The 26,320-nt window shown below is 33.3% G+C and overlaps 3 protein-coding genes across 3 annotated transcripts; 2 read left to right on the top strand and 1 right to left on the bottom strand.

The window, feature by feature from the left end:
- The first annotated feature begins 322 nt into the window (after positions 1-322).
- Positions 323-4,615, top strand: LOC116144818 (cell division control protein 2 homolog). The gene is made up of 8 exons (XM_031430246.1): positions 323-463; positions 1,117-1,381; positions 1,699-1,815; positions 2,733-2,912; positions 3,761-3,933; positions 4,084-4,174; positions 4,251-4,304; positions 4,420-4,615. The coding sequence occupies exons 4-8, from the start codon at positions 2,874-2,876 to the stop codon at positions 4,495-4,497; spliced, it is 435 nt and encodes a 144-aa protein (XP_031286106.1). The 5' UTR covers positions 323-463; positions 1,117-1,381; positions 1,699-1,815; positions 2,733-2,873; the 3' UTR covers positions 4,498-4,615.
- A 2,253-nt stretch (positions 4,616-6,868) lies between these two features.
- Positions 6,869-10,401, top strand: LOC116144815 (glutamate--tRNA ligase, cytoplasmic). The gene is given in 6 exon segments (XM_031430242.1): positions 6,869-6,914; positions 7,113-7,200; positions 7,351-7,504; positions 8,118-9,238; positions 9,384-9,851; positions 10,057-10,401. Coding segments are annotated over 3 exon segments (1,689 nt in total). The 5' UTR covers positions 6,869-6,914; positions 7,113-7,200; positions 7,351-7,504; positions 8,118-8,230; the 3' UTR covers positions 10,270-10,401.
- A 2,746-nt stretch (positions 10,402-13,147) lies between these two features.
- Positions 13,148-18,465, bottom strand: LOC116144814 (probable sulfate transporter 3.3). The gene is made up of 13 exons (XM_031430241.1): positions 17,830-18,465; positions 17,715-17,763; positions 17,415-17,622; positions 17,157-17,328; positions 16,507-16,572; positions 15,388-15,501; positions 15,170-15,286; positions 14,763-14,889; positions 14,397-14,683; positions 14,102-14,292; positions 13,924-14,009; positions 13,755-13,831; positions 13,148-13,433 (listed from the first exon to the last, which is right to left on the bottom strand). Exons 1-13 carry the CDS (start codon positions 18,160-18,162, stop codon positions 13,275-13,277), a joined length of 1,986 nt encoding a protein of 661 aa, XP_031286101.1. The 5' UTR covers positions 18,163-18,465; the 3' UTR covers positions 13,148-13,274.
- Positions 18,466-26,320: the final 7,855 nt, after the last annotated feature.

The following is a 26,320-nucleotide window of genomic DNA, read 5'->3' as shown; positions in this document are numbered from 1 at the left end:
AATTTAGTAATTAATAAACATACCCACCATTATTCCCATAACCAAACATATTAATAAAACATACCCACCAAATAACCAAACATATTTTCTTAAAGTTCCCAGTAATCTTCCAAGGTAATCTATCTTTCTAGTAATCTAATATTTCTAGTAATCTAACATTCCTGAACCAAACCCCCTAATGGGATATCAGATGAACTCATCAAGGCCATTTAGCTATTTCGTTAAAACTAACGGAAGAAAACTTACGGTGACCGTAGGGGTTTAAATAATTACCAATCTTATAGGGGGGATCGGTATGGGCAAACCGCCGGAGACTTTAAAAGACCAATCCAAATATATAATGTCAATTCGTTTTTTAAGTTGTAAATGCCAATTGCATATCGTCAGACTTCGCTCCGGTATCTCCTGTTATTTCTAATCAGCATCACTCCGGCGAGACCATGCTTCATTTTTCATTTTCTAGGTAAATATCACTCTTTGTCGTCTAGCCAATTTCACTTTCTTCTTCTCTTTTTTTTTTTTTTTTTTTTGGCTCAAACGGTCTCTTCAATTTGCAATTAATTTTGCCGCTTTTTTCACATATTTGGAGCCATATTTTTTTTCCTTTAATCTTAATTTTAATTTTGCTAATATCATTTTCATTTTCGTTACACTTTAAGAGATTGGGCTGAAATTGAGGTAAAAGTGCAAACTACCATTTTCAGAAATAAATAATAATTTTAGGGTTTTAAAAATAATTTTTGGGAGATTTTTGATAATTAATCTGATATCTAAAAGGAGTTTGTAGTCTTTGAAAGACTGAGTGTCAATTAATATTGTCTTGATATTAATAACTCTATAATTTATTTTATTATTTTCTCTCTTATTGTTGTGTTTCAAAGTCATATGTACTAAAATATTGTGCATTTAAATCGAAGTTATCAGATAATTGATTGAATGAATTCAATTTATAAAGCATTTTGTGGCAATTTATGTTTGCCAATGGATGTAGACAAGAATATGTTGTTGTAAGACGTTAAAGGTGACTTCTTTCCATTCTTGTTTCTATTATTTCTTATGTTTTAAACTTTTAGGCTCTATTTACTGGCCTTTCTTGTTTCCTGTTTGATTGTGCAGGGCATTGTCATAACACTTCCAAATATGTATTATTCACGTAAGCGTTTTCCAAGTGATGCAATGAATAAAAAGTATACAGTAGATATGACGATTAGAGATAGCAAATATGGTCTGTCGCAATGGTGTTGAGAGAGACACAGGTCGGGTGTGCTTTTAAATTTATTGAGAAATCAAATGAACTGGAGAACTCCCAAACTTAGAATCCCCAAGCTTGATCACACGTGAAATCTTAAGATCATGGGTGTGACCATCCGAATGTCACCAGGTATAAAATAAAATTGTTTACTGAGTTAAAAACTGTGTGAAAATTGCACTAGTTTTAGGATTGTATCCTAAAATTGTTTTTGAATTATTAACTAAACCTTTTGTTAATTTCTTGTACAGTTGTTTTTGAAAACAACAAATGTATTTAAATTCATATGGAGCAGGCTCTTATAATTTTTTTTACTTTAATATTGTTGTGGATGAGATTATTTTTTCTTTTCTGAATGCCTATTGGCTGTTCAATATGTAAAAAATCTTTAATTGACAGTAATTGTGCTTCTTTTAGAAAATAAGTAACTAATAGAAATGTTGTTACAGGTGTCTGGGAACAGAAATTGATGATACTTTTTTGTATCTTGTTTTCGAGAACCTACGTGGGATTTGGATGATTTTGGAAGAAGGCAGGCAACGATTGAGAATCAAGTCTCCATAAAGGTATGTCAAATCTTGATATCAAAATTATACCAATAAAAGCTGTTTCTTAATTCATTTAATTTAAGTTATTATTGGTTGTCACTGGTCAACTTAGATTTCACTTGAGCATATATTCTTACAGGAGGTTTTAATTAGATGCATTACCATATCATTTCTTTTCACTTTTACATGTGATCTGAATGTGAATCAATATTCAAGACGAATTTGATAAAATTGTCATCAAAATGGGAAAAGAGGACTATAGTTTCAAATGCTATTTAAAACTTTGAAGTATGGGTTCAATACATCCTGTTTAGCAAAAGGACCTTTTTATTTGCTCATTATTAGTCAATAAACATATCACAAACCTCGTATAAACTGAAGTTTCATTTCCCATTTATAGAGGATTCTTTTCACTCCGCGATCTCTATCCCCCTCAGGGGTTACTGCAACAAAATGAATATTTATGAGGGCTAAATCTTGTGGTAATGGAACTCGGAAAATGTTTTTCCAAAGGGCTAAAAATTGTAGGAGTCTACCATTATTTCTCTTGTTGGAAAATATTTTCTTGGGAGCGGTGGAAATAAAACTATTTTCGAGATACATCACCCTCGATGATAAGAACATTTTCGAGGAAGGAAACCGTTGAAAGTTATATATTACCAAGAGGCAAATCTCTAAAAGATAATAGTAGTAATAGGTTCTTGTTTGGTCTAATATGTAGCACACACCTATTATCTTTTGGTTACAATATTTCTTATGGCAACAACCTGATTTTTTTCTTTTTTGGGCATTAATTACATTATTTTAGTTTCAAGAGACCAAATTCAAACTGTGTAATTGAAAATTTTCAATAAATACTTGATTTCATTATCTAGAAATATTATTGAAAGATGGTTAATTGTTGTAGATTTTGATCAGATTTCTTCCAACTGCAGCATATTCTTCTAGGGATTCTTCGTGGTATAGAATATTTGCGGTCTCAAAATTGTATCCATGAAGATTTGAGACCTGAATTTGTGCTATTTGATCCAGATAGTAAGAGAGTAAAGGTTGCTTACTTTGGAGAGCCTAAGAGTATGGACGATCTCGTGAGTGATTGGTGTCTGGATAACCCGGTATTAATATTAATCTTTCACTCTTTTGGTTTTATGATCCTACTGTTATATTGATAAGAAAAAAATCTAGAATACCACGAAGGTATCGCATCAGCCATATCATAAGTTAGTCTATGTCTTTATATCATGTGATATTATTATTTTTAATCACTCTTCAGTCTTTTACAATTAATTTGATCAGTAGTTCTTATTTTAAATCCTCATGTGACTTGCATGCATGCATTAGCTTTTGATCGATATTGTTGATGTGGTACTAGTTTGGTAACATATTTTTCTCTCCAATTGCTTGTGCGTGTGTGTGCACCAATCTCTTCAATTGGCATTGTTAAAGTATCACACCGAGTAGACACGCTCAAGCTTAAGGGTTTATAAGAGGGGGTAATCCTCTTATTCAACAAGGCCTTATTGGCTGAGGAGTCAGGCTCATCTCAAATTCTATCATGAGCTGAGTGCTTGACCAACGGGTGAGAAATTAGAGCTAACAACTATCTCCATCAACAGGCATGACCCAACATATGGGCTTTGACTGTGAAGGGGGGTATTTGAGTCTCACACTAACTAGGCACGCTCAAACTTCCTGGTTTATAAGAGTGGGTAATCCTTCCATTTAATAAAATCTTATTAGGTGAGGAGTCAGACTCATCTCAAATTCTATCAGGCATGAGTTGATGGTTTACTGAAAATTTCACTCAACTTTCAAGCATTCAAAAGAGTAAAATTTTCTCTTATGACAGTTTTAAAAGGAATGTGTATATATATATATATATATAGCGAGAGCGAGAGAGGGAGAGAGAGAGCAATTAACTCCAAAAATAATCCTTAAAATAACAATATATATTTCATTGCAGGCAGTAGCTCTGAAGGCAGCCTGTCTTTATTACCAAGCACCTGAAATACTTTTTAATGGAAGCTCCAAGGTTGTTGATATGTGGGCTGTGGGCTGTATCTTTGGTGAGATGCTAACTGGGCAGCCTTTGTTTCGTTCTAATACTTGGTTACATTTGGTTGCGAGTATTTTCGGGTATTTTTCTCTTTATACATCTTAAAAAGTTTCATTTATACTATATATGCAACGTTGAGATTCTAACTTTAAATTTCCTTGCTAACAGTTATATCAATTGGGATTAAAAGTTGGGATACTGTTTAACAAACTTGAAAATTTCTCGTATAGGGTCTTGGGCGAACCAAAGCCAGAAGTATATGGCAAAATTGAAATTACTGCTGATGGTCTTTTAACCCTTTCTAAAAATTTTGATTATAAGGTAAGTAAAAGAGGTTAGAATTTAGTTATTTTGAATGAGATTGAGTACATTATGTAAATTATTTTTTATGTTGCAGGACTTGACAAAAACGTTTCCAGGTCTTGAACCTGCTGGAATTGACCTTATCTCAGTAAGTTTGATTTAATTTACTAATTTGTCATCAAATTTAAGCAGATTTTGTGAATTTTTTTTTAGTTTTTTAAGTCATCTTTTGTTGTTTTTATTCATGTTTAAATTTTTACCAGAGAATGCTATGCTTGGATCCAGAGCAGAGGATAACACCTCAGGAAGCACTTGAGCATGACTATTTCAAAGATCTCTAGGATATATTTTTATTTATTTTCTCTATTTCCCAACACAACAATATGCTAATTTCAAGATCTGTGTTAAAACATTTCATAATTTTATTATTTTAATGGTGATGTGTGAAGGTTTCTTGCATCTTGAAACTCTAGAACATTTCACTCGAGTACATTGCAATTTTCTTTTTCTTATCTGGGGCACTGTTTTAAAACCTAGACTGGAGAGCAACTCGGTCAATTGATTGGGTCCTAAGTCAATCGGTCCAATCGATTGGACCAGTGACATCATTGTGTTGATGTCAACGCTCCAGTAGAAAACCAAATCATGGAAACCAGACCAGCACTCTAGCAGGAAAAAAAGCATCGTAACTTCTAGACATGAAAAAAAACTGAACCAAAAATTGTAGAGGCAAAAGCAGACCCCAAAACAAGCCAGCTTGCAAAGCAGCCCCTAGTGGCATTGTTTTAAAATCGATATGTTGTGTGACTTGAACTGGATAAGGTGATTGGGTCACAAGTCGATCGGTCCAACCGGTTGGACCGGCCAGTTAGACCGGTGATGTCAGCAATTAAAACAGTTTTAAACATTGTGAGTTAGTCCCTCCAATTTTAGTATATTACAAAAAAACTCCTAAGAATCGCAAACTAGGCCTTGCAATTTTAATTTATTTAAAAAATGCCTCAAATAATTCGTTAGTTCTTAAAATTTTGAAATGTTGCAAAAATACCCTTAAATAGCACAAGACAAAAAACCACCCTCCATCATCATAAAACGACAACCAACGGGCAGCCAGGAAAACACCTTAAAGTAGCAGGGATTAGGCCGCCCACTCACCCAACAAAACAGGCCTAATAACACAGAAGCAAAACTAGAACAAGAAAAGCGACCACAACACCCCCACACCTGGTTGTCAGGGAAGCCGAAAGTAGAATTCTGAAACTGCAAATGAGAATAAACCCGCAAAATCCTCGTCATTGAAGTTGAAGAAAATTCGATTTTGATCTTCTTTAGACTTTACAGTTTATACTTTAGAGTGAAGAAGATGAAAAAGATTGAAGATGCAGTTATGGAGATGGAATTTGAAGGATGAAGTGAACGAAATCTGTGAAGAATGAAGTCCGATTGAAATGAAATGAAGATGCAAATTGGGAATCAATTTTTTTAGGGATTATGTTATAGTAACTCCTAATTAGTGAATTAATTTTTTTTTACCCACTATACACACCTATTATTTGTGAATTTGTAGTCAAAATCATGACATGAGACAAACTTAAATCGAATAATAAGTGAGATCAAAAGTGTCTAAGCCAAATTAATAGTTATTTTTAAATTCGAATTTTTCATTCATTTTTAACCATATATTTCACATTTCAATCAAACATGTAACATGATTTCTTGATTATTTTCATTTTTGAAAATGCAAAATTGTATTCAAATCTAACATCAATCAGGTAATTGAATATGTATAAATGTAACCAAACTTTACGAGAGACTATTGAAATAATCCCGAGCACAATCTCCTTCACTGGCAACATTGAGTTTTAAGAATGAATGAATGAATACAGAATATAAACAACATGCAAAATGCATATATTCTACTGGGTTCCAACAGTTTGTGGTAGACCCAACTGGGGAGATTCAAAATCATCTGTTTCTCAGTCTATTCAATATCTCGCCATCATCTCAGTTTCAATATCAGATTAAGAATCAAACAGACTTCATAATCCAAAAATCAATTTCAAAAACTAATATACAATTCAAAAACTTACGTTTTATCTTACTTGTACTCTGTCACCTGCTATATTGATCAATTAGCAATCAATCATTTAAGACTATAAAAAAAAAAAGAAAAAAAAGGTTCAATCAACAACGTATAGAGAAAGGTAAATCAGTAAAGTCAACAATGTCTATAGATGTGTCTCAGAGAGAGAGAGAAGCTTCTGAATCATGGCTCATTGATCACAGCAAAGTATTGGACACCTCAAATCTGAAAGGTCTTACTTCAAGACCGTTTGCTGGAGCCCATCTGAGGTTGCAAACAGAACAGGCTTTGAGGGTCTGGTAAATGGAACATCACATCAATAGTAGCCCTTCCCCTCTAGCTGCAAAACCTCTACACATTTCAGATTCCGCATATTTGAATCTCCAACTGCTGGAATCTCGATTTTTGTGCATGTGTTGAGCACATCGAGGAAGTCCTTTCTTTCTTCGAACTGCATCCACAATGGTCACAAGCACCAACCAAAATCAGAACACCAGATAAATAAGTCCATTCCATTCATGAATTTACGGATTATATAACATAATCATGAGATTAACTCACAAGATCACCTCGCTGCAAAATGCTTTTGAGTTGTACAGTNGTTGCGAAGCTTGCCATCATATCTTTACGAACTGATCCTTCTGGCTGTAATCCTACTTTCCACTTCTCTAATGGGTATTTTTTTGTTCCTCATGAGCTTGTTCTTAGAACAAAAAATTTTAACATTTGTTTGGCGGGGTTCTCTGTTTGGGGTTTACTGATTCTGTATGTAGTGGTAGCATGATTTTTTGATTTATTGCCTATTGATGTATCAGTTTGCAAAAAAAAAAAAAAATGTCAATTAATGTTATTTTAACCTAAATTTTATTCTAGGTTGAAATTGCATGGCACGAATGTTCTTCTTCGTTACATTGGTAGAGTTTCCAATTTGTACGGCCAGAATGCATATGAATCTGGCGAGGTAATTATCTTTAGCCTGTTTCTTTACACTCTCACTTACCTGGAATTGTATTTGTTATGAAATTTTAAGTTCAGCAGTGTAGATTTCTTTTATATTTTTGGTTCTTAACAAGTATCTTTCTCTTTTTTCCTTTTATTTTTCTTTTTTCAGATTGATGAGTGGCTAGAATATGTTTTGGTCTTTTCATCTGGCTCTGAATTTGAGAATGCATGCAACTATGTGGACAAATATCTTGAGAAGCGTACTGTTGTGGTTGGTCAGTGTTTGTCAATAGCAGATATAGCAATCTGGTCAGCTCTTGCTGGTAAAGGTTTCAGATTTTGTCTATTTATGTTAGTGTGCGATACCTTTAGAGCATATTTAAGCTGACTGCAAAGTAAATATGAGAAGCATAGACTCTTTCCTCAGATTGCAAATATGTTGTAGTTCAGTTTTGGGGTTCACATCCTTTAGAAAGAACAAGAAATACCGTTAAATGTGTCCAGAAAAACAAATTTCCTCGTTTCCCATAGGGCCATTTAAATGGGTTTTTGCTAAGACTTTTTGGCGTTCTGTTTATTCGTTGGCAATTTTGAATACAAATGTTTCATTGGTTTTATTGCTTTTCTTTTGGATTTAGAGAGACTTTGATGGATGTCAGGAATTTTTGTCTTGATTGAGTACCTTTGATTATCCCTAAACCATTAACTTTATTGCATCCCTTAGAAAGCACCAAGAATTGATGAAGTTAGGATCATCTAGTTTATATTGGACGATTAGGAAATTTATTTTGGTGAAACCATAGTAATCAGGAATTATACCTTCTGATTTCAGTTTTTGGGCACTGGTAGACCATTCCAAGGCTTTCATTTATTTTTTTAACTTTTGAAATTTTTTATCATGTCTCTTATAGATGCTTAATCCTTTATACTTTGCAGGAACTGGGCAAAGATGGGAAAGTTTGAGGAAATCAAAGAAGTACCAGAACCTGGTACGGTGGTTCAACTCAGTATCTACAGAATATAGCGACTCCTTGAATGAAGTCACGTCAATGTATGTTGGTAAGAGAGGAGTGGGAAAGCCAGTGGCAGCTAAATCAAAAGAGCAACAGGGTGTCCAACAATCAAAAAGTGTGAATGCGGATGTTTCCGAAAAGGGAAAAGCAGGCAGCCGTCAATCTTTTGAAGTAGATCTTCCTGATGCTGAAATCGGCAAGGTGCGTTTGCGATTTGCACCAGAACCAAGTGGTTATCTTCACATTGGGCACTCAAAAGCAGCACTATTGAATCAGTATTTTGCCCAGAGGTACCAAGGTCAGCTGATTGTGCGTTTTGATGATACAAACCCTGCTAAAGAAAGCAATGAATTTGTTGACAATCTTTTGAAAGACATTGAGACATTGGGGATCAAGTATGAAGAAGTTACCTATACTTCAGATTATTTCCCAGATTTGATGGAAATGGCTGAGAATTTGATTAAACAGGGCAAGGCTTATGTTGATGATACACCACGTGAGCAAATGCAGAAAGAAAGGATGGATGGGATTGAACCAAAATGTAGGAGCAATAGTGTAGAGGAGAATATGAAATTGTGGAAGGAAATGATTTTGGGATCTGAAAGGGGTGTGCAGTGTTGTCTTCGTGGGAAGTTAGACATGCAAGACCCTAACAAATCTCTCCGAGATCCAGTCTATTATCGTTGCAATCCACTTCCCCATCATTGAATTGGGTCCAAGTACAAGTTATACCCAACATATGATTTTGCATGTCCTTTTGTTGATGCTAAAGAAGGAATAACTCATGCACTTCGTTCTAGTGAGTATCATGATCGCAATGCTCAGTATCATAGAATTCAAGAGGATATGGGAGTAAAGAAGGTTCACATTTATGAGTTTAGCCGGTTGAATATGGTCTATACACTTCTCAGCAAGCGTAAGCTTCTCTGGTTTGTTCAAAATGGAAAGGTTGATGGGTGGGATGATCCTCGGTTCCCAACTGTTCAAGGAATTGTGCGAAGGGGTCTAAAAGTTGAGGCTTTGATACAGTTTATTCTTGAACAGGTAAGATAATATAGATGACTCATACTCTTGAAATAGTTAAATTTTTTTTTATATGATGCAGTTTATTCTTATACTTGAACGTTATGCTTGTTAATGATTATAGTTCATTTAATGTGAAGATTAACTTCTCTGTCCTTCTTTTCAGGGGGCTTCGAAAAATCTCAATCTCATGGAATGGGACAAACTTTGGACTATAAATAAGAAGATTATTGATCCTGTGTGTCCTAGACACACTGCTGTCATTGAAGAGAGACGTGTACTTTTGACCCTTACCAATGGTCCTGATGAACCATTTATTCGCATCATGCCAAGGCATAAGAAATATGAAGGTGCTGGAGAGAAAGCCACGACATACACAAAGAGGATATGGATAGACCAAGCTGATGCCGTATCCATCTCAGTAGATGAGGAGATTACCTTGATGGATTGGGGGAATGCCATAGTGAAGGAAATAAGTAGGGACCCGGATGGGAATGTCACACAGTTGACAGGTATTCTGCATCTGGAAGGATCTGTCAAGACCACAAAGTTGAAGCTGACCTGGCTACCTGAAACAAATGAATTAGTTAACCTCACATTGATGGGATTTGACTACCTTATCACAAAGAAGAAGGTACACTCAATAAACTGATAAACCTAACTTTTCATTGCATTATTTTTGTTGTTATAAACTGTAAAACTCAAAAGTATTTTGCAGTGATGTAATCTTGTGAGTTAAATCTCATGATTTGTTATATAATCCAAATTCATGAATGGAATGGACTTATTTTAGCTGTGTTCTGATATTGGTTGGTGTCTTATGACCATTGTGGATGCAGCTTGAAGAAGGAGAGGACTTCCTCGATGTGCTCAACCCATGCACAAAAATCGAGACTCCAGCAGTTGGAGATTCAAACATGCGGAATCTGAAACGTGGAGATGTTTTGCAGCTAGAGAGGAAGCTACTACTATTGATGTTCCTTCACCAGCCCTCAAAGCCTGTTGTTCTGTTTGCAATTCCAGATGGGCGCCAGCAAACGTTCTTGAAGTAAGACCTTTCTCATTTTTGTCCAATACTTTGTTGTTATCAATGAACCATGATCAGAAGTTTTGAACTCTCTCCCCTGTTTCGAAGTCTTGTATTTGGATACACATCTATGGACATTGTTGACTTAATTACTGATTTACCTTTCTCTAGACGTTGTGATTGAAATTGAACCTGCTTTGCTTTTTTGAGTCTATGAACTCGAAATCTGGCGTGATTTGCTAATTGTTCAATACAGCAAATAACTGAGTACAAGTAAGATAAAATATTAAGGACCCCCTTTGGTGCACAATTTTTTACTACTCTATTTCATATCTAACCAAAATACACATTTTTTCTTTATTCTTAAAATATTATTTTATATTTTTAATTATTTTTAAACCCCCTAGATTTGTTATTTAATTAAACACCCCTCAATTTTTTTTTAGAAATTGACAAAAACACTCCAGCAATCCACATTTGTCAGATTCTAACCACCACGGTCAGAAGTTGGTCGGAATCTGGTATAATGGCGTACTAATGGTTACATTTGGTTGGTAGTGCGTCGATCTAACCTTTATTGGTCAGATTCACAGTGGATTTGATCAGAAAAGGCCAGATTTACAGTCAAGATCTGGTCATAGCCAGTCGTCCACAATGGCCATGACATGGTCGTCGTTGATCATCAACGATAGCCTATCTTTGTGCGTCGTTGACAATCAAAAGCAGCCAGATTTGACCGTCAATGGTAGATCTAATCGAGATTTGATTAGAAAATGCCATATCGGCGCATGATCGGTTAGATCCACCGATCGTGCACCGATACGGCAACTCCGCTACCTCTCGGTGGTGGTGGTCAGCTATCGGTATTTAATGGGTGGGTGGGTGGGAATATTTGTTAATTTTTAATATTTTATATACGGGTGTTTAGTAAATAAACAACATAGAGAGATATTTTTGTTATTTTCAAATCTTACATCGTAATAATTACTAAATTTTATCTTTTTAAAATATTTTCTAAAAAGTTCAAAATAATGAATCAAGTGCACCCTTAGTTTTTATATTATTGCCAGAACTTGTTAGTGTAATAGGAGTAATGTTGTAATTTCAATAAATATAGGAGAAAGATATTAAACAGACTCAAATTCACATGATAAAAACATTTTAAATAAGTTAGATTTGATGTGTAAGAAGAGGAAGATGAATGCGTTGAGGTGAATTTTTTTAATCTAATTTTTATTATATTTTATTAAATAAGTTAAAATCAATGAAGTGAAGGCAATACTGTATTTGACGTTCCATTCGAGTTAACAGCGTTAGACGCTGTTAGGGTTTAGGGGTATTATTTGACTAAATCTTGTATAGTTGCTGCAATTTGAATATTAATGAAAAGTCATGGGTAGTTTTCGAAATTCTCCCAAATTTTAATTTATCAGTTTAAGGGCAAAATGGACTTTGTGTGGGCAAATGATACTAATCACTAACCAGTAATTATAATTAGTTATCCTCTTGTGAAAAAAGTAAACCTATTAACTCTTTTTTAAACGGCTAATTGACATCCCTGAGCTTTTATATAATTGCATAATTACCTCATATATTTTGAAAATTCTCTAATCTCTCCTATAAAGAGGTGATAATTTGAGATATGGCGAGATAGCATAGAGTTAAAAGCCGATAATTTGTCTAATTATATGATGAGTAATGTTATGCTTACAATTGAGTTATACAAACAGAGAAAAAAAAAAGACAAAATAGTAATTTTACATAAATTTTGTACAATTTTTAACTGTTTGTATAACTCAATTATAAGTAAAACATTATTGTTATATGATTGATTAAGGTTATTAGGTTAACTTATGTAATCCAACCCATATATGACTTGTATATATATTAAACAAATTGTTTTAATAAATGTAAGGATTATTTTTATCATCATTTGACATCATATTTTTGTGGTCAGTTTCTAATATATAAAATGTTAATTGTGCTTATTTGTCAAATAATAGAATTTGTGTAAATGATCAAAGAATATTAATTTATTATCATGAAATGAATTAATTAATTTTTATAAAAATAAATAATTTTTTTATATAAGTTTAGCTTGTTTAATAAATTTGTTGGATTACGATAAAGAGCTTATTAATTAAATGGGTTGGATTATGTTTAAAAATTAACTTATTTATATTCCTATTTTGGTACAACATGAACACGACCCATTAATGCCTATCTCTCGTTTAAATATGTAAATATCATTGAGCTCTCGTAATATAAGGGAGGTCGACAATATTTAGAAAAAAGTTAGGGAGTACTTATAGAGGAGGTCTATGATAATTCCCAAATTACAAGAGCTATTTCTAGTATTACACTAAAGGTTAGAGGAGGCTACTGAAATTAACTCCTAAGTCATTTTCTTATCAATATATAATGAAAATTTGTTTTATATTAATATTAAAAAAATAACTATGACTCAATTTGACTTAAAAACTAAAATAAACACAAATACTAATAATATGAGAAAAATTAATAATCTTAATTTGACTATTACTTGTGATATGATATTTTCAAAATAATTGATTTTATAATAATCAATGCTAAATTTCTTTTCTAAGCATTCTCATATATAATGAAAATTTTAAAATAATGAATACTTTTCTATTATGCATGACGTGAGGAGAGTTTTATTTTTTTATTTTATAATTGGAGTGTTCGGACCATTTTTGGGGTCCATCGAATACTTTATAAGTCTAATGTAAACTCAAACACAAGCCTTCGGGTAACTCACTTAGATGACTAAAGTTTTACTGTCCGGTCACGTGGCTGACATTAGCACCGCTCAACCTTGAAAACATGAACCTATAAGAAAGCTTACCATGGCACAATGAAGCACAAAAGCAGCAAGAGCCTCGCTTTAGGAAATTTACTGATTGCTTAACCTATATTTCCAATAATTTTAACAATTCTTCAAGCTATCACAAGGAAAATTATAGTAAGAATTATTTGGGGTACAAAAACAATACAAATATCCTTGTCTTGTCATACATGGGTGGAAGACTGGCCTTTCATTGTTGATGAAAGTGAAGCCACAGCCTCTCCAACTGTCAAGAACAGGCTATCTGGTCTTCTGAAATTTCCAGCTTCATCTGATCTTTGCAATTTTTCTATCACTTCAGCCAGGGGATTCACCAGCACAAGCTGTGGACATCACCAATAGTGGTCACTATCACTATCAAATGAACGAATAATCGAAAAAAATTTACTTACGATACTTTCGATGATATTCAAAGTGTTTAGTGAATTATATATTCGTTATTAGATAATCACTTATTTATAAAATTTCTATAAGGTTAATAGTTTTCATTTCTGATCTCATGGAAAACCTTTTTCGATCTGTCTAACCCTATTATTATTTGAGGGAAGTTTTATTGATAGGTTCTATACGAATTGGACGTTCGTATTGTTCAAATATCTAGCGATATACTCGTATAAAAGGAGTAAAAGTTTGTTTATGCTTGCCTGAACACCCTTCTTTTCCATTATTTTCCTTAAATCTTTGAAAAAAGAAACTCCACTTGTGTCAATGGCACTGACAGCTGAGAGACAAATATGAATAGAAGAAGGGTCAGTCCAATAAAACTTATACGACTTCTTCTCCATAATAAAACGCTTGCATTACAAAACTTACCTGACATATCCAAAATCACAAATCTAAGGCTTGACTGCTTTTTCAAATCTTCTTCAGCTTCATATTCATCAATCCAACGCAAAATCCTTCGATAGGACATGCGAAGAAACAGGATCAAAATCAATGCATAAGCTAAAGATATCATGACATAAGAGATTCTAAGTCATAACCAAATTACCTTTCATTTAGATATGTAGTGTTTGCAAAGTTGATTGGAGCTTCAATGCTTAAAATGAGAAAACCAGGAACCCTCATTGCTTCCTTGTAATGGTGAAGGTTCCGGTAAACGTCTGTCCCGGGGATGTTCCCCAACATCACTGTTTTCGGCCTAGTAACTTGTAGGAGGATCTTGAAAATCGATATCCCAACCTGATCATCATAATCACCAGCAGCATTGCATATTATAAGAAACAATATGTAAAATTTTGATGGCATATTAAGTCCATTCAAGTTTGAGCATGCTGTGAACTTACTGCAATGGCAAGGCCATCTTGGACAGAGATGAAAATGACACCAAAGAATGCACACAACATAACAAGAAAGTCGTATTTATCTATCTTCCAAATCTGATAAGCGGCCGGAATGTCAATGAGGCCAACCACTGCTGACACTATGATGGCACCCAGAACAACATTTGGTGTATATTGGAAGAGTGGCATGAGGAAGAGGAGAGTCACCATAACCGTTACCGACATTACCACATTAGACACCGCTGTTTTGGCGCCTGCGTTGTGATTGACAGCAGACCGCGAGAAGGCGCCTGCAATTCAAAATTCTAATTAAAACTAGAACTACTTCAGATGATGATGCCTGTTTGGTTTATGCAAATTGATGTGCACCTGTTGTAATGTAGCATGAAGTGGAGGAGCCAACCATGTTCATTAGCCCAATTGCTATCATTTCCTTGTTACCATCAACTTTATAATCCTTAAGAGCTGCAAAAGTTCTTCCTACTGCAATTCCTTCCTGTTTAATGCATAGTTCAACAGAAAACATACGGTAAAACTTCTCGTGATTTCGCATTAGCGAATTGGAGCTCTCGTTTGTGCAAAAACTTGAACAAGACTACATTAATGAAAAGTACAATTAAACACAAATTATAGACTGCAGGCCAGTGATCATTGTGGACTTCATACATGTAAGTCTTACCATCCAGCTGCTGTTATATTAATAAGTTTTGACAAAGCTATACTTGCAAAGTTGGGATAACAATTCAAAAATCAAGAAGAGTAAAGTTAAAACTTACAGTGAGAGAAATAATGCCAGTGACAAGCCCAGTTTTCATGACTAATCCCAAATGGTTTCCATGAAACGTCAACATATTCCATGAAGGGGGATTTAGTCCTTCTTGCAATTTCCCAATCTTACAACAGTAACATACCAAGTGTTGTCAATACGAAGTGAGACAAATATATCATATTATTCATATTGGAATTAATTGAAAGGTAAGACCCAAAAACTCACTATGCTGATGCCATGATGTTGAGCCTTGAATGCAAAAACCAGTAGAGTAGAAATGATGACAGAGACAAGAGGGGCTCCAGCTGATACCCAGAAGAGCTTTGGTCTTTTAATACCCTGAAATTCCATGGCAAAAAACTCAATATATGCTGATGTCATTAACTGTTATCAATAAATCTTTTAACATTCTTATAAGAAATTAAATAAGGTTATTTATTTATAATACATATCTTTTTGTCCGTAATTGACAAGAAAACTTATTTTTAAAATTATATTACTTAGAAAAATTGTGGGATGAAGAGTAAAATTTAGGGTGCATATAACCCACCTTTGATCAAATTAAAGGAAAATTCAAATTTCAGAGAAGACAAACAGTGAAATAGTCAAATATACTATTTTTTTCATTAAAAAAATTTTTGTTTTAAAACAAAAATTAATTAATTTGTTGTAAATAGCACTTTAGCATTATAGGACCTCCTGGTTTTGTTTTTTTCTTCTTTATTAATAGATATTGTCCACTTTAAATCTATTCAACCTTACAGTTTTGTTGAGTCAAGACTTTACAACCTTATTCAAATTAGTCCGCAATCTTCTTTTTATCAACTTTCTTATATTATCAACTTTAAAACTCCCAATTTTCTTTTTATTTATTTATTCATTTTCAGAATATTTTTTTATAAAATATTGTTGTTAAAATAAGTCGATATATCATATGCAGGAGCAAATTAAGCGAAAGCCAAAATGAAAAGTATTTTATGACAGCTCTCTGAGTTTGACTACACTATAGAATTTCCACTTCATAGAAGCAAAGCAACCATAGCAATACATGACACGTTTCATTCATGCAGGTTGAGAAAAATTATTATTGGTTCTTATCAACCATAGAGCTTTACAACTTTTATTATTATTCATTTTTTAATTCGTTTTATAAAGAATTTGAGTACTTTTATTACTTTCTTATTATTCATTATGCTAAAACCCCTGTATATAAAAGTTTTTTTTTTATATATATATAATATTTTATAAAACAAAACGATACAATTTAAATAAATATTATTAAAAAGAGAAAGAGAGGGTGAGGGAGGCAAAGGAGATGAGGTTCAAGAGAAGGATAGAACTTACAACATGTCTTGTTACAAGAAGGAACACCAGAAAGCAAAACCCCATAACTATTGTTTGCCATGACCACTGCAAAAACCCAAAAATAATAATAATAATTATGTAATATGAATATATTTCACATACAACCAACATTATTATTTAACATTATTTTCTCGATTTTTTTTTTATCCCAAATGATGTGTTTTTATTTTATAGTTGCTTAATTATAATTTGGGTAATGTTATATGTATAAACTTTCGTACAAAGAGAGTTTGTACAAACTGACGTGACACATCACATATCATGTCACGTAGCATTGGGGACCACATAACTTAATGTCACATTAATGTCATGTGAGCCCTTATGTCACGTGGCATTCATTTGACGTATTACGTCAGTTTGTACAAACTCTGTTTATATGAGAGATTGTACAAATAGTTTTTACCTTTATAATTTATATGGCAAGGCAATCAGAATATAGTGTATATGGTAAGACAATCAGAATATAATATAATAAGTGGATTGTTAATGAGTTATTAAATTTATATATATTTACCAAAGGGTCCTCCAATCATATATTTTAAAAACTTAATAGTAAGGGTTGTTTTTTTTGGTATTTCAGAAATTTTAAGAGATTTTTTGTTAATTAACTTTAATTAATAACTAATTACCTCATTAGTTGTATGAAAAACAGAACTCATTACAGGAACCACACCCATTTGTTGAGTGAAATGAGTGATTCCAAGGAGGCTTTTAAGCTGTTGCAGAGAAACAATAATGGCAGCTCCCGCCATGAATCCAATAAGAATCGCCTTTGAAAGAAAATCAATTATAAACCCAAGCCTGCATCAAATATATATAACTCCATCAATTCTTCAAAAGGGTTTTTTTCTTTTTCATGACCAAAAGATATATACACAAACTTTCACCTCAAAAATCCCAGAGAAGCTTGAACAACACCGGCAAAGAAAGTTGCAGTAAACGCCAGTTGAAGAAACAAAACAGGGTGTTTTGCGGGAGAAACTTCTTGGCCGAGCATTGATCCCAGAATCAGAGAAGCAATGGAAACTGGCCCGACTGCAAGGTCCCGTGAGCTTCCAAGAACCGCATAAACAAGAGGTGGCACAAAGCTAGAATCTAAACAAATCATATAAAAAGTAAAAGAAATTTCATCAGACACTTTTGTTTTTTCATGAAGTAATAAAAGAATCTCTAAAAGAATTACTCACAGAGGCCAACTATTGGAGGCAGACTGGCGAGTTTAGCATAACTGATACCCTGAAGAAGAAAAATATGATGAGAAAATAGAGTTGTTATATATAGAAATGAAATAAAGTTTGTGACCTGAGGGATGGCCAAGCTGGCAATGGTGAGGCCGGAGACGATATCGGATTTGAAGAGCTTGAAGTTGTAATTGGGACCCCATTCAAGGATAGGGAAGATGTATTGAGCTGCAAGGATCCATTTCTTCTTTAAAGACTGGCCTTTGAACTGGCGCAAAGGGTCATCAGGGAAAAAGGTTTCCTTTAGCCTGGTTTTGAGCTTCTGAATGGTGGTTTTAGGGGGTGGTGGCACCACTCTGTGCACCTCCATTGTTGTTATTTCCAAGCTGCAATGCTCGGAATCATGGCGGTGGTGGTGGTGCACGGTGGTGTTGGTGCTAGAATTTGGTTCCATGGATGAGAAATGAAAGAGGTTATGGCTTATTTTGGCTCTGCAATTCTCAGTTTATCAATCAATTTTTTCAGAGAACAAACAAGTACTTGTCTAATAAAGAACATGAAAAAGGGAGCAAGAGGGGTTTGGGCTAAGTGTGAACCTTATCAAAATTGTGGTGAGTTTGATTTGAGCCCACTTTGCTTTTTGGCCTGTTGGAATGACACAGACTCAGAAGTTAAGTGCATTTAGATCAGAGTGGCAGAGATTTGAGCATTTGGCAGAGGTGTGGAAGGCAGAAATTGGCATGTTTTGATGAGTTTTAATTGCATTAATTGATGTATTCTCTTTCAGCTAGAGTTGGTGCACTTCTCTAAGATGGTTATGATTTTTATGATGATGACTGATTGATTGATTGTTGTAAATGTTAACCGCTAAAAGTTGCCCGCAAAGAGAGAGAGAAAGAAAGAAAACAAAAAAAGGACTCAAGTATGAAACTATGAACTATGAGGAGATCTAGATGAAATCACTTGCTTTGATGTGTCTCTACTTAAGAACACCAAAAGCAATGACCAGCCATATATATTGCCTCATGTTACCCTCTTTTAATAGTGTGATATGATCATCAAATAGGTCACCATACTTCCTTTGGTTGGTCATGCAAAATTAATGTGTAAATATCTTGGCGAGAGATCATATATGTACTTCTATTATATACTTAGATATTCAATTTATCAAAAAAGTGTAACACTCTTTATAAATATTGTTATTTGATGTATAAAATAAATTAAAGAACAAAACGGCTAAACTATCAAGATTTTCTCATTAAAAAACAAGTAAACTTAATGGATCGATGTTAGAAAACGACAAAGATTTATGAGAAATGGAGAGCAAGTAATCCGTAGTTTACTTTAATTTTGTCTTCTCAAATCATGCTTAAGTTCTTGCAAGAGAATTATGACACTTTCTGATAATTAATAAAAAGGCACCTCCCTTTGTACAAAGTTAATGTAATCAACAATAAGAAATTAGAGCTAATTGAAATATATGGTCCACCCAAAATTGGCTTGATCACTCACTCCAAAAACAAGCCCTATTAGGAACCAATCATTCTGTTCTTACCACCAATGAGTTTGGTTTCATATAGAAAAATGGGTCAGAATTTGTCCAATCTCATCAATGCCATGCATAATACACTAGTGGCCTTCAATTTTTGTTATCCCTAAAGCTATCATTTCAGTTTTCTAGTAGAAAAAAAACTCATAGGGATTCTTGAAGAGGATTATCTTTTTGGCTTTATGGTGAGAATCCAAGAATGACATGATAAGAAGAAGAATTGAGAAGATATGATAGGGGAAAAGAGAAAGTAATGATTTGTTATTGAAAAGATTAAAAGAATGCCAATGTAAGACATAAAGTGTAAACCACCCCTTATGGTTAGGTGGGACGATAGAGACTCTTGAGTATATTATTCAAGAGGTTTTGAGTTCGATTTCCCTTGGTTTTTAATAAGGGTGGTCACTGAAGGGTTTACCCAGTTGTTAACTTCATGATCTCGGAGGATTAGTCGAGATACACACAAGCTAGCTTGGAAACCCCTGATTATCTAAAAAAAAAAAAAAAAAAAAAAAGTCAATGGTTTCTATAGAATCTACCATGCATGATAACAGTGACAAAATAACAACTATCAGATTCAAGTCTCCAGCAACTCCTAGTGCTCCACCTTTGAGTTTTCGACAAACTCAATTCATGATCACTCCAGTCTTACGACGACAACACTACGGGAACCTGGACTTTCCATTCATTCATTTCAACAATCTGGTGCTCATGTCTATCATCAATTTGATCTAGTCACTGGTCATACTCCATTTGATCTTGACTGTCAATGCTCGGACTACCTTGATGATCCTATTTGGGAAATAGATGAGCATTATCTTTCCAGANTTTTTTTTTTTTTTAATATCTCAGAACCCACAATTAAAGAACAGAAATTGAAGACTTAAACATTAGAGAATGGGTACCTTATCGTTTCGGAACTAATTGTAAAGAAAAAGAAGTTATGACGAGTGTTTGTGCACAGGTTGTCCTACCAAAGGCTTACAAAGTATGGAATGGATCCTTTTTTGGTTTCGGACCTAATTTTGAAGAAAATGAAGTTAATAGAGGTTGTATACATCCTATCAAAGTCTTATACATTAGACAATAGATCCCGATATCATTTTGGACCTCATAGTTAAAAAAAAAAGTACAAACACTCGTTGTATTGTGATTGGACAGACACACAAACATTTGTCCTATCAATGGCTCGTGCATTAGAGAATGGATTCCTTTACTGTTTTGGACCTAGTTGTAAAGAAAAGAAAGTTGTGAAAGTGAGAGCAAGCGTGCGTGAGCGGCCGGACTCGAACCTACGCGAGCAGAACCCACTAGCTGATGCTGACTTATCCATTAAGATTTTAATTTTATGAAAATTACACTGGGCCACAGAAATAGATTCCAGTATTTCAAAAAGGACCCCACAGTATATCTCTTGTGAAAGTGCAACAACAAACAACATCATGAATCGATTGGAGGTGCACAAAAGAGGCCATTCCATTAGAATAAAATAGTTTACTTTTAGGATAAAAAGGGAAGCTTCTCAAACTAAAGTTAGAATGAATAAATCGCAAAAGGTTATGAAATCAATTGAGGTCAATGCCGAACTTATGGGTTTGGTTTGGCAAGATTGAGATTTCAGACCACCATATTTTATTTTGCTATTTGAATAATGTGTACCTAATGAATGGTGCAAAAAGCAAGTAATACTTATCGAGGGAGGTTTTGCAAATCTGGTATTATTATAGCGTATTCGGGGGATATGACATTGTTTTAGTTAGGACCAGAAAAAGAATGTCATAATTGCATACAGTAATGCTAGACTTACCGACCCAATTACCGATTTTGACATACCGACCCACCTACCCAACTACCCAAATCTCAAAATTTGACTCAATTCACATGAGTCAGTATGTCAAATCGGTAGTTGGGTTGGAAAGTCTAGCATTACTGAATTGCATATGTACATGTTAATCTCAAATCAACGCTAATCAGATGTACAATTTTCGGGTGATAATTCATTACCCCTTGAACTAATAATTGGATAAATATTAGTCTTAATTATAAGTTTACATCATGAATTTCTTGTTAATATGGTACAAGTGACAAGGCCCAAAATGAATCATCAATCATTTGCCTTTAGAAAAACCCACAATTGAATTGACATTATTTCACAATTTATATGCCATGTGCCAAACCATATGTGGAGTTAAAGAGCTAGGTTTACTATTTTCTTCAAACAAATCATGATCGATCTAGACATAAACCTAAATACTTATAGCAAAGATTCTTGACAATAATTTCACCCACAAACGTTTCTTCTAAGATTTCTCCAGAAAAAAATTTAATGAACCCATGAATCCCCAAGTTCAAAACTAAGGGATTAAACTCACTTTGTTTTAGATATAAAAGAATAATTGAGATATGGGTTGATGATTTTATGAGTTATATTACAATATCGGTTTGATAATATTATTGAGTTAGTCGAACCTTAAAGCTTTATTAGAGGTCCACATACTTTTCTTGAAAATTCTTATGAACAAAAATTACAATTATAATTGACACAAAGACGAAGCTATGTAAAGGTTCGAAGTGGTGGTCATTATCACTATAAATAAGCATACACATTTAAATCCTTTATTTGTTGAATGTTAACTTTGATGTCCCAAATGCGATTTCTGAATTCCATTCTTATATCTACATCTCAAAAATGCAGTTATTGTATAATAAAGGTAAAATTTTGTTAAATGTTTATATACTGTTATTATATTATCAAAAGATTCCTAAAGATCGATAACGTGTACAATCTCATACCACAATAGGAACCCCAAGGATAAGGAAATATTCTACAATATTCAATCAAAAGAACTTGTTGAGTGCCCCTTTTTGAGCCTTAAAGACAAGCCATATGCTCTAGGGATGGCAAAGTTATGATGGGAAATGACACAAATATTGTGGTCCTTTAATCTCAACCATGCTTGCAAAAAGCTAAGAGGACTAATACTTTTTCATAAAATAGAAAAAAAAAAAAAAAAATCAAAATCAAATTAAATGGTGGGAGAAATAATCTATAATAATCTTTAATTTGGTTCGTTTCAAAGCTTGCTACTGGTCGGCGGCAAATCCATTTGGTTGTGGCCAAAAGGGTTTTGCAGAGATAGTGTCAATCTAATAGTTAAGGTGAATCTTTGAGTGGTGGTCTTAGTCATGGAGTTTGATCACTCAATGTTGCTATGAACTTTGGCTTTAAGAAAGCCAAAGATAGGAAGAGAATCTTTCAATTGCAATTAAAAGAGACAAAAAATGCTAATGGTGAAGCAATATCTTTGCTTCATTCTTTTTTTTTTTTTTTTTTTTTAATAATTGAGGTATCTAGACAGATTGTCAACGAGCTCACTTAATCTTCAGGGTCATAGAATACCTTATAAGCTTAATGTGGTAGGTATCTCTCCTGGGATTTAAGCACAAGTTCCCTGAATATAACTAACCACAATGGCTAAAAGGCTTGCTATCTGGGCCACAACGGGACAGGTTGATTGGGAGAGTTTTTGGTATTGTCCCATTATGAATATCTATATTTTTTTAATATGATTTATGATGAATTGATGATAATTTGAATTCCATTGATATTAAAAATATTTGGGTATTTATTCCTAATTATGTTTAATATCAATTTTCATTGATTTTTCTTATATTTATTTATTTATCAAACTTTTAAAATTTAACCAATAAGATACACACTCAAATTAATTACTGGTGCCCATATTTAATATGTCCATGATTAGTACGTATATATTTTTTTGAAGAGAAAATTGTATTGGCCTCCCTAAAGATTTATTAATTTATAAATATCTCCTTTAAAATAATGAAAATCTTTGTAAATTTCCCCTAAGATTCTCAAGAACTCCACTTAACTTTTATAAAACTCATTTGAAACTTATCATGTCTATGCCTTTTCACCAAACTTTGGTGAGCCAATATGGAATTTATCTTATATTTTATATAGATTTAAAAAATGAAGCAAACATTTCTTAGATATGTACTTTCTCGTACTGATATGTCCTCATTTATTTTTACTTTGACACACGCTTGTTATTTTTTTATTAATATGTTATTTTTTTTCAAACTATTGTAGTTTAAAGAAAACAATTTTATGTAATAAAACTATATTACACATAAAATTACTTTAATATCTTTACTAAAGTTAAAGTTAACGGTTTTGATATTAAATATAATAGATTTTTTAAATTTAAATTAATTTTATTTGATTTGTGTTATTGATATTAAATAGAATAATTTGGATTTCATTTTAGCCAACTCGGATACAAGTTTAAATGCGCTAAAATCGATCCAAACACATCCATGCACGCCTATAGTTATATGATCTACAGTTTGTATCTCTAAAATAATGTCACATCATTAACGATCTAAAACTTAGTGATATAAAATTGAGCACTAGTTAGTAAGAGGTAATAACATTTTAATCTCCGAGGTTTGCAGAAAGTGTCACTTTGGTCCAGTAAAATTTGATAAAGTTAATATAGTCTCTTGTCACACTTCTGCAGTTTAAGAAATAAATTATAAGGGTATAGTCATCATTTTACACTTTTTAATAATAAAAAATAAAATAAACATTTTAATTTATAAAATTATAAAATAAAAATTAATGGAAAAAACAGAAAACAAGAAAGGATAATAAAATTGAGTTAACAACTTTTTTCCACCCAAATAATGACTTAACGACATTTTCTCATCCACAAACTTTTAAAATACTACTTTGCCACCCAAATTTATATTTCGGCGGCAAACAGAGAACAAACTAGGTCCAGGCTGTTGGGGTTTTTGAAGAGGGGGGTCGATGAGTCTTTTGGTGGTAGAAGTTTGGATTTTAGTAGTTGGGATTGATCGAAATTTGACTTGGGAGGGGCGGCTACGCAAACCCTAATCCCTCGATTGTCGACAATTGGTGGTGTTGACAGGAGTAGAGTTTGAGGGGTTTTGGTGAGTAATGATTAGGAAAGAAAATGGTGGCAGTGTGGGGTCGCAACGATACCCGAATCGGAAATAGAATATAAATTTGGGTAATAAAATAGTATTTTAAAAGTCCGTATGTGGAAAAATGTCATTAACAATGTTTTAAAAACCAACCCGGGACAAAACTCAGCAAGCTGACCGGGTCTCGGGTCTACCAGTGACGTCATCATGCTGACGTCAGAAACATTACTGTTCACAGAATGCAAAATTGCGGAATTTGAATCCAAATCATAAAGTCCTAAATAAAAAGACCTTAGCAAAGCATCATCAAACATCATTACATCAATAATACAACAAATTACAAATCAAAATAACAAAATAAAGGAAGAAATCATATAATATAATAGTTTTTGACTTCATTCAACACTTCAATATTCTAACAAAAAATCATTTTCACCCAATGGTCTTCAATCCATCCTCAATTAAAATTCACAGTTCACACATCATCTGACGGATGATCGTTATTATTAGTAAGATCGGCAACATCATGTACATAAAATTCTAGTAAAAAAGGAAAACCATAAGTTAAATCTTCTCATTAAAACTAATTGAATATAAAGTAGCTACTACTAAATTGAAATTGCTTAAAAAATTAAAAACAACCTTCTGAAGCATCTGTTGAGTCATAATAAGAAGGGTGATCATCACCATCTATAGGAATAACTCCTTCTCCATATAATGATTGTTCCAATTCATCATAATTAAGCTTACCAACCTCCTCTTCCTCATCAACTATCCACAATTCAGTTTTATCAATACTCTCATAATCAACAGGATCATAAGTAATTTTCTTGTAACAACTCCTGAAATAACATAATTAAATGGTCAAATCATGACCAATAAAGACATCAATAAGAATAACAAAATGAAGAAGGCTTTATACCTATTTTGCAAACGTAAGTTATAATGAGTGAAAACCAAATCATTCAACCGTGGATGCTCCAATCGGTTACTCTTTTTAGTATGTATGCGTTCAAAAACATTCTAATTTCGCTCACATCCAGAAGAGGCCGAGTTTGACTTAGAATTTTGATTGCAAATTTGGAGCACTAAACCCAAATGTCCTCCACCATTCATCTAATTGAGAATAAAGTATAAATTACATAAGAAATAAACAGAATTTCATAACTTAAAAATTAGACATAAAAAGTTAATAACTATTACATATCAGGTCGTGTAGTTTTGTAAGTTTGAAGAGCAAGCTCATGAGAAAAGCTTTCTAGACGGTCTCGATATAATCTACTCTCCACTAGTAATGTTGTCTTGATTATTTTGAATGCACTTGCTTATTATTAATAGTGTCAAGGAAACTATACATAACCTCAAGTTTTTTGGAAAAAAGTATCATTGTCATATTTAAAAGCAGGATTCAAATAATATGTTGCTGCATGGATATCACAGCGCAACATCCTATCCCAATGCATATTAATAATTGTTGTATAAGGCTTGTACTAACTTTTCTTATTCTTAAACAGCTTCTTGATCCCCATTCTTGTTCTGTACATGCCATCATACACATATCCTATTAAATGCCTCTCATCTAAGTCTACAATTTGGAGCATATACATCAGTGGACTCACAACTTTGGAAATTATACCAATGTCATCCCATAATCGGTTATCTAGAACTATGGAAATAAAGGTTTTGCCTTTATTAATTTTTGCATATTGAGACTCCACAAAAGTTCTATCCGTCACTGTAGATTGCAAGTTATGTTTGTGCTAATGTAAGCTGCTCAATGCAATGAAGGTTGTGGCAAAACGGGTTGCACCTGGATGTATAATTTCTGTCCAACCCTATTCAAGTGATAGACAATAGATGTTAGTACTTAGTAAATTATCAAAAAATGTACATATATAATATGATTTGACAATGTAAATTATAAACATATGAGGTAAAGGTATATAACCTGTTTTTTCCTCAGCAAAGCTAGCACAAAGGAATGATTATACACAAACTTTGTAACCTCAGATGCACGTTTCAAAAGGTTAACTATGTGACTCATCTCAGCTATGTCTTTCAACATCAAATTAATGCAATGTGCTGCACA

Source organism: Pistacia vera, unplaced genomic scaffold (assembly GCF_008641045.1).
Source record: "Pistacia vera cultivar Batoury unplaced genomic scaffold, PisVer_v2 Contig457, whole genome shotgun sequence".
Lineage (NCBI taxonomy): Eukaryota > Viridiplantae > Streptophyta > Magnoliopsida > Sapindales > Anacardiaceae > Pistacia > Pistacia vera.
Note: the sequence above shows the minus strand (reverse complement) of the source record. Positions and strands in the feature narration are given on the sequence as shown.

Coding starts and splice junctions, on each gene's coding strand:
- LOC116144818 (XM_031430246.1), top strand. CDS start 2,874: ATGGACGATCTCGTGAGTGATTGGTGTCTGGATAACCCG. Junction 4,175..4,250: donor CTAAAAATTTTGATTATAAG/GTAAGTAAAAGA, acceptor TTTATGTTGCAG/GACTTGACAAAAACGTTTCC. Junction 4,305..4,419: donor CTGGAATTGACCTTATCTCA/GTAAGTTTGATT, acceptor AATTTTTACCAG/AGAATGCTATGCTTGGATCC.
- LOC116144814 (XM_031430241.1), bottom strand. CDS start 18,162: ATGGAACCAAATTCTAGCACCAACACCACCGTGCACCACCACCACCGC. Junction 17,764..17,829: donor CCAGCTTGGCCATCCCTCAG/GTCACAAACTTT, acceptor TTTCTTCTTCAG/GGTATCAGTTATGCTAAACT. Junction 13,832..13,923: donor TGTGATTTTGGATATGTCAG/GTAAGTTTTGTA, acceptor TTTGTCTCTCAG/CTGTCAGTGCCATTGACACA.